Below are 12,296 nucleotides of genomic sequence, written 5' to 3'. Positions count from 1 at the left end.
GGGCGCCTGGGTGGCTCAGTTGTCAAGCGTCTGCCTTCAGCTCAGGTCATGATCCCAGGACCCGAGCCCCACATCGGGCTCCCTGCTCGGCGGGAAGCCTGCTTCTCCCTCTCCCACTCCCCCTGCTTGTGTTCCCACTCTCGCTGTGTCTCTGTCAAATAAATAAATAAAATCTTTTTAAAAAATAAATAATAAAAAATAAAGTAATAGAGAAGGACAAGTTTGAGAGAGATTAAGAGGGACATTGAGGCAACATTGAGGAACTGATTCCACCCAGTGGGACACAAGATTGTCACAACTGGTGTGCTTGGAGTTCTAGCTGAGATGTCCAGTGGATAATTATCTCAGAAAGAGGAGTATGGTAAGGCTGCCTGATGTTCTTCCACGGGAAGGTCATCAGGGCACTCACAGAGGACCTGGGCTCCAAGCATCCGTCCAGGGGGAGAGCTGGAGCCTCTCAGTGGGCCAAAGGCCAGCAGGTATGTGCTTCCATTCATCTGGCCTTCTGTCTCCCAATAGGAGGAAGCAAAAAATTTCATCACCCGAGAGAACCTGGAGGCACGGGTGGAAGAAGCTTTGGACTCGCCAAAGAGCTACAACTGGGCCGTCACCAGAGAGGGGCTGGTGGTTAAGCCACAGCACAAGGGCTCTTAAGGGCCCAGTAAGGACAGTGCCCACCCAGGGACCATGTGTGTATGGGGGTAGGAGGGTCAGGCCTGATCTGCAATAAATCTGTTGATGTTTCTTATGAAGAAGGAGGCTCAGCCTGTTCCGGTGTAGCCCTCACATTCTGGCCTCTGCACCCACCACTTGGTCAGCAATTCCCATACACGGTGTCCTCTTCTGCACCCATGTACGGCTCAGCAAAGCACCAGACCTCAGAGGTTCCCATCTCACAGAGGAGCAGAATGGACCATCGTCACCTCATGCAACCGGCTCATCTACTAAGTGTCATCGAGGACAAGGACAGTGGTTGGCAAATTACAGTCCTTGGGCCCAATGTGGCCCGCTGCCTATTTTTGTAAATAAATTTTATTAGAACACAGCTATACTCATTCATTGACTACTTTCACGCTATGATGGCAGAAACCAGTAGCTGCAACAGAAGAAGTTTGCCAACTCCTGATCTAGACCTTTAGGACTCCAGCCAGAGTAACCAGATACCACCCAGTACCTGAGATACATGCTAACCACTGGCCTGCTTCTGCTTGACCCTGCAATTTGCCCTCTAGGGTCTGGTGTGCCCAAGACACAGAAGGCAAGGAGGAGACCCCATTTCTTTCGGTGGCCCTTTCCACCCATGACTTCAGTGACCCACATGTGCCCTGGCACTGCCTGCTTCTTTGGACCACATACCAGATTGGTACTGGCAGGGGAGGCCTGGTTGACCTTTACAAGGTCAGTGTGGCTTACCCAGCACTTGGACCAAACCCTATGGGTGCCAGAGATACTTGTAACTGAAGTTCACAAGGTTCACCAGGTGAACACAGAGCTGCATGGCCCTCTTCAAGCACAAGTCCTCGTGTTTCTCAGAGCCAGAGCCACTGCCCCTTTGGCACCATTCAGCTGAACTTGCCCAGATACCACCAGGAGAAAGCAAATAGAAACCTGGTTTCTTTCCCCAACTCCCGTGGGGTAGAGACGGCCTGGAAACCCCCAAAATATGAAAGGCTTTTAGGGAATATGGGCCATCCCTCAACACGTAGGTGAGGAAGCAGGTAGAGAGGTACAGGCAGAGAGCCAGTGGTTCTCACAGTGCCTTGCACCCAGCCTCCATCAGGCCCTGCCCCGCTCAGGGCAGTGGCCTCCCTCCGCAGGCTGATAGTAGGTCATCTTTTCCCGGGCCCAGGGCCCAGGTGCAGGACGGTGCAGTCCTTGGTTTCAGGTGCTCAGTGTAACTTCTGAGGTGAGAGCTGATGGGTGCACATTATGGGCCATGGATTGAGGCAACTGTGCCCATAGCCTTGGGCTTTGTTGTGAGAAGGGGACCACCTGGTACTCTGCAGTGGAAGTGTTTGGTGAGCGTGGGAAGTCCAGTTGCATTCTTGCTAAAGTCCCTGCCCTTCTGCACCAGGATTCTGACAAGCTATTTGGCCTCAGGGAAGACTGTGTCCTGCTTTCTTGAAGCTCTGTTTGGGCTGCGTTTCCTGCACAGCTGTCCTTCAATGCCCTGCATGGGGCTGTAGGTCCTTAGCATCCACTGCTGTTGCCAGCACGTCATGTAGAGCCACCCATAAACCAGGCCTTGGTGTTTTTATCCTTTACGCACTCTTACCGGTATAGACACAGATAGGCAGCTTACTGGTACCTTCAGGGTTAAATCAGGCCCAGTCCCATCTGTACCTGCATCTAATGGATCAGAGAGTGCTGTTAGGTGCACATGTAAGCTATCAGATCCCACGTGGTCCAGGTTGCAGAGTTATGTGGTGTCCCACGGAAGAATGCCTAATCTCCAGTAGAACCCTAATCATTAACCTGATGGCCTCAAAAACCCCAGGGCCTCTTCTGATTTTTACCTCAAGTTCCAAATATATACAGAATGTGAGCCTGGACCTCGTAGAGAATCTTCTCTTGCCCAAGGCCCCACTTGAGCATAGTAGATTTGAGGGCTACCCAATAAATGCATCTGGTAGGCAATACCCAAACATAAGTGCTTTCACCAAGATTTGAAGAGGCCTACCTACCATGGTTTGTGCACTGTGAGGGTAGATTGAGGGACAAGTGCGATTTGTGTTTCACCTAGGGGGAGAAGTATGCCGACCCCCCAGGAATTTTGCTGGGTAGGCAATTTTTCCTCGGGATTTATCTCCCCAGTCAAGCATAGGTGTTTTACACCTGGATTCCTGCCCCTTCAAATTCTCCAAGATAAGCAACATGACATCGATGAAGTAGACCACCATGATGTCCTGGGCGGGTGGTCAAGGTCTTGAGGATTAGGTCGTGCAAAACTATAGAGTGGTTGGGGCGCCTGGCTGGCTCAGTTGGTGGAGTGTGCGACTCTTGATCTCGGAGCTGTAAGTTCAAGCCCTACAATGGGTATAGAGGTTACTTAAAAATAAAATCCTTAGGGCGCCTGGGTGGTTCAGTTGGTTAAGCGACTGCCTTCGGCTCAGGTCATTATCCTGGAGTCCCGGGATCGAGTCCCGCATTGGGCTCCTTGCTCAGCAGGGAATCTGCTTCTCCCTCCAACCCTCCCCCCTCTCATGCTCTCTCTCTCTCAAATAAACAAATAAAATCTTTAAAAAATAAAATAGGGGCTCCTGGGTGCCTCAGTTATTAAGCGTCTGCCTTCGGCTCAGGTCATGATCCCAGGGTCCTGGGATCGAGCCCTGCATCGGGCTCCCTGCTCAGCGGGAAGCCTGCTTCTCCCTCTCTCAATCCCTCTGCTTGTGTTCCCTCTCTCACTGTGTCTCTCTCTGTCAAATAAATAAATAAAATCTTTTTAAAAATTTTAAAAATAGAATCTTTAAAAACAAAAAACTGAAGGGGTGCCCGGGGGGCTCAGTCAGTTAAGTGTCTGCCTTCCGCTTGGGTCATGATCCCGGGGTCCTGAGATCGAGCCCCGCATCGGGCTCCCTGCTCAGCCCTCTCCCTCTGTCTGCAGCTCCCCTTGCTTGTGCTCGTGCTCTCTCTTGGTCAAATGAATAAATCAAATCTTTGAAAATGACTGCAGAGTTGTTCACCTCTTGGACTGGGCGGCAATGGTTTACGGCTGCGAGGCGGGGAGCAAACTGCTTGTACTAGTCCAGGTGGACAGGAAACGAGAAGAGCGCATTTGCCACATGAATGGGCACCGGGTGACTCCTTGATTTCTTCTGTCAAGGAGACCATGCTAGACCTGAGTAAGCTTAAGGTCATTCCCCATACTTTTCCAGTAAACTCCAAATTTTCTGTGTGGAATATAGTTACAGGTATCCGATATTCCCTGAAATCTTTGGGAGGTTCCCCCTCAACTTAACCCCGTTGTTGTGTCCCTGACACAAGTACAGAGGTGACAGGCCCCCTGGGAAACAAGGCCCGCCGACTGCGGGAATCAGGGCCATTCTGAATTCTGGCAGGAAGTCGAGCCTGGGACTCTCCTGCCTTCCCAAAAAGGAGATCAAAAGCAATAATTACAATCCCAAATCCTGAGACTGGCACTTCTCTGATCGGTTGCTTCGATGAATATTTCCTCAGTGCAGGTAAGTAAGTGCATAATCCATAAATGTGTACATCCCTGTCAAGAAACAGAACACGGGGGGCGCCTGGGTGGCTCAGTCGTTAAGCGTCTGCCTTCGGCTCAGGTCATGGTCCCAGGGATTGAGCCCTGCATCAGGCTCCCTGCAGAGCGGGGAGCCCGACGCGGGACTCGATCCCAGGACCCCGGGATCATGACCTGAGCCGAAGGCAGTCGCTTAACCAACTGAGCCACCCAGGCGCCCTAAATAAAATCTTTAAAAATATATATATATATTGCCAGAGACTCCTAGGTTATTGTCATAATGGAAGCCAGCTGGCGAGGAAGCCTGGGAGTGTGGTGTGCACACCTCCAGCCACCTGTGGAGCTGAGGCTTCTGGATGAACAACCTGGAAGCACTGTTTCTCACAACTTACAGTATTTTGAGCAAGATAGGCAGAAATGTTTTGCAGGGACTTCTTAAAAATAAGGTGAAATGAACTTTGAGACAGTAATAGATTCTGACAACTAGGGATTTATATTTTCTGAAATTCTGTAAAAATTATTAATCGCTACATCACTCACTTGTGGTTTTTTGTGTTTAAGGGGGTGGCGGAGGGGCAGAGGAAAAGGGAGAGAGAGAATCTTAAGCAGGCTGCACACCCAACGCGGAGCCCAACAAGGGGCTCAATCTCACATCTCCCTGAGATCATGACCTGAGCCGAAATCAAGAGTCGCACGCTTGGGCGCCTGGGTGGCTCAGTTGGTTAAGCGACTGCCTTCGGCTCAGGTCATGATCCTGGAGTCCCGGGATCGAGTCCCACGTCGGGCTCCTTGCTCGGCGGGGAGTCTGCTTCTCCCTCTGCCCTTCCCCCCCTCTCATGCTCTCTCTAATAAATAAATAAATAAATCTTAAAAAAAAAAGAGTCGCACGCTTAACTGACTGAGCCCCCCAGGCGTCCCTTGTCTTTTTGATTCTAGCCATTCTGACAGATGTAAGGTAGCATCTCATTGTAGTTTTGATTTGCACTTCCCTGATGATGAGTGATGCTAAGCATCTTTTCCTGTGTCTGTTGGCCGTCTGTATGCCTTCTTTGGAAAAATGTTCACATCTTCTGCCCATTTTTAATCTGATTATTTGGTTTTTTGTGTTGTTGTTGTTGTTGTTGTTTTATTTTAATGAAACTAGAGAATGGCGTCAGGTCATACCATGGACCAAGAAGAATTACTTGCCAAATAGAGTCAAATTGGGAACGAATCGCTGGAAGAGGCCAAGATCTGGCCTGCAGCTCCCCTTATCTCCAGCAGAGGGCAGTCTGATCAAGACAGTGACACGGCCCTCCAAAGGGTAAAACCTGACCACTGTAGTCCCTGACTCAGCAAAGTTCGACTTTACAGTGGTGTTGTGCAGCAATACACATTCAGTAGAAACCGTGCTTTGATTTTTGAATGTTGATCTTCTGTCGGGCCAGCGACACGCAATCCGACACTCTCGTATTGCTGGGCAACAGCCGCAAGCTTTCCCCTCCCTCTGAAGTTTAGGGGCCCGTCTGGGTGCTTCTGCTTTGCTGTCAGTTTTGCCACCCTTCCTGCAGCATCAGGGGGTGGGGAGTGGGAAAAGGGGACTTCGTCGCTCTCCCTGACTTTAGGAGACAATTTCCCTGCTCCTCAAACCAGAGAGGACTTCTCTTGGAATAATTTCTGTCCACACTTGGTGCTCGCTTTGCTCCTGGCTGGGCAATACCAGAGGGGAATAAAATGGTCCACTCATCGCCGGGTTCCCGGAACTTCAAATTCCACTCTCCCAGCCCCCCAACCCCCCCCACCCCGCCTCCCCTGCCGGCTACCATTTACATTTCTGAGTCCTCATATAGCCAATCCATGCATTTTGTCCAAAATTAATAGCATACTAGCATTCAGTGAGAGAGTCAGGGTGGAGTATACTTGTTTCATCGTCTGCAGAACAAGAAACTTCTTTTATTTTAAACTTTTTAACTGAAATATACATGCTTAAAAGTGCACAACTCTCAAATATATTTAGCTAGTTTTCACAAAGTAAGCCTACTGCAAAATTAACACCAGATCAAGAAATCGAAACACCTGGGACACCTGGGTGGCTCCGTGGGTTAAGTGAATGACTCTTGATTTCAGCTCAGGTCATGAACTCAGGGTCATGGGATCCAGTGTGGCGGTGGGTTCCGAGCTCAGTGGGGAGTCTGCTTCTCTCCCTCTCTCTCTGCCCCTCCCCCTCCCCACTCTCTTAAATAAATAATCTTAAAAAAAAAAAAATCGAAGCACCTCTCATGTCTTCCCAAGCAAGATCTCCTGAGGAGAGCCCTTCTCCTCTCACTTCTTTTGTGTGTGTGTGTTAAAGATTTTATTTATTTGAGAGAGAGAGCGCATATGCAAGAGCAGAGGGAGGGGCAGAGGGAGAGGGAGAAGCAGGCTCCCCACTGAGCAGAGAGCCCCAGTGATGCGGGGCTCGAGCCCAGGACCCTGAGAGCACGACCTGAGCTGACTGAGCCACCCAGGTGCCGCTCCTGTCACCTCTAACACAAGTTGAGCGTGCCTCTCTTTGAACCTCATATAAATGAAATCACACCTTTCTATTCATACACAGTCTTCTACTTAACACAGTGACTGTGGGATGTCTTCACACATAGTAGTAGTTTGTTTCTTTTCATTGCTTGATGGTGTTCTGTTGTGTAAATTTATTTAGTCCACTTTGCTTGTTTCCAGTTTGGGGCTGTTACAAATAGTGGCCCCGTGATAAGCACTCTTGAAGGTCTTTTGATGCTCAGGCGTAGGTTTCTGGAGTGGATGTGCTGGGTCATGTGGTAAGTACATGTTCAGCTTTGGTAACACTGCCAAAGAGATTTCCCAAGTCTTTGTACCAGTTCACATCCCGCCAGTAGTGAATGAAAGTTCCTGCGGTTATGTTTTCACGTGGTAATGCCAGCCTTTTAAATTTTAGCTATTCTTGCAGGCGTGGGTCTCCTTGTGATTTTAATATGAATTTCCCCAATAACTAATGGGATAAGTCCCTTTTTGTTTTTATTGGACAGTTGTATAGCTTCTTTTAAAAAAAATTTTTTTTTAATTTTATTTAGGTATTTGAGAGAGGGAGAGAGAATTTGAAGCAGACTCTGTGCTGAGCTCAGAGCCCAACATGGGGCTCAATCCCATGACCCCAAGATCATGACCTAAACTGAAACCAAGAGTCGGACACTCAACAGACTGAGCCACCCAGGCACCCCTGTATAGCTTCTTTTAAAAAAAAAAAAAATTTTTTTTAAGTGTACTTAAGTAATCTCTACACCCAACATGGGTCTTGAACTCATGATCGCCACATCAAGAGCCGCTCCCTCTTCCAACTGAGACAGCCAGGCTCCCCTGGACAATTGTATAGCTTCTTTTGTGGTTTTCTCTTGGCTCATTTGTCTTTTTTAGTTATTTATAGGAGTTCATTTTAGACTGTGACTATGAGCCCTTTGTTGAGTGCATATACTGTGCTAATAAGAATGGTTTGATCCACAGGGATCTTTGGGATATGTACTAACTGGTCATGGGTCTCCCAGGACTGAAATAATCAGGAAGCCCACTAAGGTCCCACTTATTCTAAATGACCAAAATACTCCATGTGTGGTGAATTGGGGCCTAACGTGTGCCACTGTAATATAGCACTGTGGGCCCTTACCCAGTTACCAGACCTGTTTTCATTCATGAACCAGAGCCGCTGGGATAAAGGAAAAACCCTGCAATAACATTATATATTTGTACTATAAATCTTCCTCCTATTGTTTGCCAAAGAGACCTGTTACCTGTGACTGAAGTAGGGAAGGAAAAATGCCCAGACCTTCCTGGAATTTCTGGCTACACTAATGCCCAGGAACCCAGAGTTCCACTGGGGCCCAGTGATCAGAGCCAAAGCTTGCTGCAGTCTGGAGATGAGTAGGACCTAGGAAGCGGAAAGTAGCCTCATGCCTTTATAAAACATATGTGTGTTGGCGGGTGAGCAACAAATCCCATGAAAACACAAAGGCTTGCCATGTCAGTGACATTTCTGGGAATCACTGGCCTGGGGCATGCTGGGATGTCCTGTCCAAAGTGAAAGGATTCTCATGCTGTGCTGATAGGGAAAGCTAAACATACAAAAACTCTTGAATCTAGCAATTCCACCGCAGGTATGTACCCAAGAGAAATGCCACTTATGTCTGTCAAAAGATGTGTAGAAGAATGTTCATAGCAGCGTGATTCATAAAAGCTAGAAACTGAAAACAACCCAAAAGTCCACCAACAGAGTAATGGACAAACAGATTCTAGTATATTCTTTTTTTTTTTTTAAAGATTTGATTTATTTATTTGAGAGAGAGAATGAGATAGAGCATGAGAGGGGGGAGGGTCAGAGGGAGAAGCAGACTCCCTGCTGAGCAGGGAGCCCGATGCGGGACTCGGTTCCGGGACTCCAGGATCGTGACCTGAGCCGAAGGCAGTCGCTTAACCAACTGAGCCACCCAGGCACCCGATCCTAGTATATTCTTATAACTGGATACCAGTCGGCAATGACAAAGAATTGAGCCAGTGCTCTATGCAGCTGCTCGGGTGAGTCTCTGTGAGATGGCGTAAATCACAGGAAGCCAGACGTAAACCAGCACCTACTCTACGATTACATCTAGATGGGTTCAGAAACAGGCAAAATTAATCAATTATGATACTCACTTATGATATTAGGCTAGCGGCTGTCTCAGGATGCTGAACAGGAGAGTGCATGGGGAGTCTCTTAGGGTGCTGGTCATTGTGCTGTCTTCATAGCGTATCAATAGGTAAAAATCCGGGGCGCCTGGGTGGCTCAGTTGGTTAAGCGTCTGCCTTCGGCTCAGGTCGTGATCCTGGAGTCCTGGGATCAAGTCACGCACTGGGGACCCTGCTCAGTGGGAAGCCTGCTTCTCCCTCCGACCCTCCCCCGTCTCGTGCTCTCTCTTGCTCTCTCTCTCACTGTGTCTCAAATAAATGGATAAAATCTTTTTAAAAGATAGGTAAAAATCCATTGAACTGTACACTTAAGATTTGTGCACTTTATGTAAATTTTACTCTGGTAAATAAAAGTGATGGAAAAAAATATTTCCCATCCCGAGGACAAGATGACACAGTGAGAAGTGACTGCATAAATGTGTTGGCCATGAAAGTAGAGAGGGCATCATAGGAATGCCTTCTTTATATAAATATGTGTGTTGCTTTTATAGTTAACTACCCCCAAAAATGACAGACAAATTGCTATACCTTGCACCTTTTTATTCCTGAAAAGGGGACACAGTGCACGGTGACCCTCTGGATTTTGGAGTCCACATTGGCCACCCTTGAATGGGCTGCTCTGACCCATCTCCCAGGAGCAGAATGGCTGTGGGCTCTGAGAGTCATCTAGGGCGAGAGGCCACCACGGGCGATCCAGCTGCATGCCGACAAGCACTTCTGCCTTTTACGCCTCATGACGCAGAGGGCCCCTCCTGCAGAGGGCTCGAGAGATGTCCACAGTTGATCAGAATGCTGGGGAAGCCTGCGGCAAGCTCCAGTGGGATCTCACATCAGAAGTCCCTAGGGTTTTATTTTATTTTATTTTATTTATTTTTAGAGAAAGAGCACATGCGTGTAGAAGGGAGCGGAGGGGCAGAGGGAGAGGGAGAGAGAGATTCTTTTTTTTTTTTTCAAAGATTTTATTTATTTATTTGAGAGAGAGAGAGAATGAGAGACAGAGAGCATGAGAAGGGGGAGGGTCAGAGGGAGAAGCAGACTCCCTGCCGAGCAGGGAGCCCGATGCGGGACTCGATCCCGGGACTCCAGGATCATGACCTGAGCCGAAGGCAGTCGCCTAACCAACTGAGCCACCCAGGCGCCCCGGGAGAGAGAGATTCTTAAGCAGGCTCTACACCCAGCACAGGGTCAACATGGGGCTCGATCTCACGACCCTGAGATCATGACCTAAGCCAAAATCAAGAGTCAGATGCTTAACCGACGGAGCCACCCAGACGCCCCAGAAGTCCCTAGGGTTTTAGAACAAAGCTATAACCCTTTTTGACAAGTCACTAGCTCCTTTTGGAAAACAGATCTTTGGGGATGCCTGGGTGGCTCAGTTGGTTAAGCGACTGCCTTCGGCTCAGGTCATGATCCTGGAGTCCTGGCATCGAGTCCCACATTGGGTTCCCCCTATGCTGTGGGGAGCCTGCTTCTTCCTCTCCCTGTGCCTGCCACTCCCCTGCTTGTGCGCTCTCTCTGTCAAAGAAATAAATAAAATCTTAAAAAAAAAGAGAGGGAGAAACAGATCTTTCCCAGTCCCCCAGCCCTGTTAGAGACTGCCTGATGTTGAGACTCCAGATGTGTATCAGTTAGCTTATTCTGTATAACAAACCACCCCAAACCTCAATGGTCTGAAACAATAAATATTTATTACTGCTCGTGAGTCTATGTGTGCATGATTCTTCTGCTCCTGGCTGGGCTCACTCATGCAGCTGTGGGTCAGAGAGCAGCATGTGCAGATGGACTCCTCCTGAACCCAAGCCCCGTCCTCAACTCCTATTTGTGATCTCATGGGGAGTCTTAGGTGGCCAGTTGACCAAAGAGGGGGAAGTGGAGTCCTGTTTTCAGATGGCCCGTAATGCCGATGGCAGCTGGCTGTGGTGCTGTTGTCTTGCTCACGAGTGGCCCTGAAGGACGGGGAGGAGATGACTTGCCCCAGCCAGCAGTCCTTCAAACACAGCATCACAACCCCTCTCCCGGAACCAGACAGAGATAGCCTTAGGGACGGACAAGTAGCTACAGATTTGGCTGCGTGATAAGTGCTGCTCCACTCACTTGTATGCTCTCTCTCTCTCTCTTTCTCTCTCAAATAAATAAATAAAATCTTTAAAGAAAAAAATTACTGCTCTACAGTATTCTATTTCTATTTTATCTTTTTTTTTTTAATATTTTATTTTTGGGTAATCTCTACATCTAGTGTGGGACTCGAACTCACAACCCCGAGATCAAGAGTCCCCTGCTCCACTGACTGAGCCAGCCAGGTGCCCTTATTTTATTTGTATTCTAGTATAGTTAGCATACAGTGCTATATTAGTTTCAGGTGCACCATATAGTGATTCAATAATTCTATACATTACTCAGTGCTCCTCATGATAAGTGTCCTCTTTTAAAAAAGGATTTCTATTTATTTCTTAGAGAGCATGAGTGGAGGAGAGGGGCAGAGGGAGAGGGAGAAGCAGGCTCCCCGCGGGGCAGGGAGCCCGATGTGGGGCTCAATCCCAGGACCCTGGGATCATGACCTGAGCCGAAGGCAGACGCTTAAAGACTGAGCCACCCAGATGCCCCCTATTGATATTTTTATTTATTTTTTAAAGATTTTATTTATTTGACAGAAAAACACAGTGAGAGAGGGAACACAAGCAGGGGGAGTGGGAGAGGGAGAAGCAGGCTCCCCGCAGAGCAGGGAGCCCGATTCGGGGCTCGGTCCCAGGACCCTGGGATCATGACCTGAGCTAAAAGCAGACGCTTAACGACTTAGCCACCCAGGCGCCCCCTATTGAGATTTTTATAGGGATTGCATTAAATCTGTAGACTGCTTTGGGGAGTATGGACATTTTAACAATATATGTTCTTCCAATCCATGAACATGGAATATCCTTTCATTTGTTTGTGTCATCTTCACTTTCTCTTATCAGTGTTTTATCCTATAGTACACGCTCCCACCACGTTGGTCCAGCCCACTGTCATCCCTTGCGGGGATTGTTCCAGGAACCTCCTCACTCTCACTTTTGCCCTGCAGTCTTTTCACAATAGCCAACATTGTCCTATAACAGGTAAATCCAATCAAGTCACTCCTCTATGCAGAGCCCTCCTGGGTCCCCATTTCATTTGGCCCTATGTGACCCCATCCCACATTACCGTTCTGACCCCAAGACTTTGGTCACTCTGCTTCCTCCCCTCTGGCCTCCTTGCTGCTCCTTGAACATGCCACACACATTTCTGGCTCAGGACCTGTGCGCTTGCGATTTCCTCTGGCTAGACTACTCCCCTTCCATGACAAGCAGAATTCTAAAATGACCCCTGTGATTCTTACTCCTGGTAGCCACACCTTTGTGGAATCTCCTGTTGC

The 12,296-nt window shown here is 48.5% G+C and overlaps 1 protein-coding gene across 1 annotated transcript in view; it reads left to right on the top strand.

The window, feature by feature from the left end:
- MRPS26 (mitochondrial ribosomal protein S26) overlaps window positions 1–1,060 on the top strand; it is a 2,492-nt gene extending 1,432 nt beyond the window's left edge. Inside the window, exon 4 of the mRNA XM_021689187.1 lies at window positions 520–1,060. Within this exon, the coding sequence (XP_021544862.1) occupies window positions 520–654 (135 nt within the window). The 3' untranslated portion in view covers window positions 655–1,060. The remainder of the gene's footprint in view (window positions 1–519) is intronic.
- The last annotated feature ends 11,236 nt before the right edge of the window (window positions 1,061–12,296 follow it).

Source organism: Neomonachus schauinslandi, chromosome 10 (assembly GCF_002201575.2).
Source record: "Neomonachus schauinslandi chromosome 10, ASM220157v2, whole genome shotgun sequence".
In the NCBI taxonomy this organism is placed as follows: domain Eukaryota; kingdom Metazoa; phylum Chordata; class Mammalia; order Carnivora; family Phocidae; genus Neomonachus; species Neomonachus schauinslandi.
The sequence above is the reverse complement of the archived record's forward strand: the minus strand, read 5'-3'. Positions and strand labels throughout refer to the sequence as shown.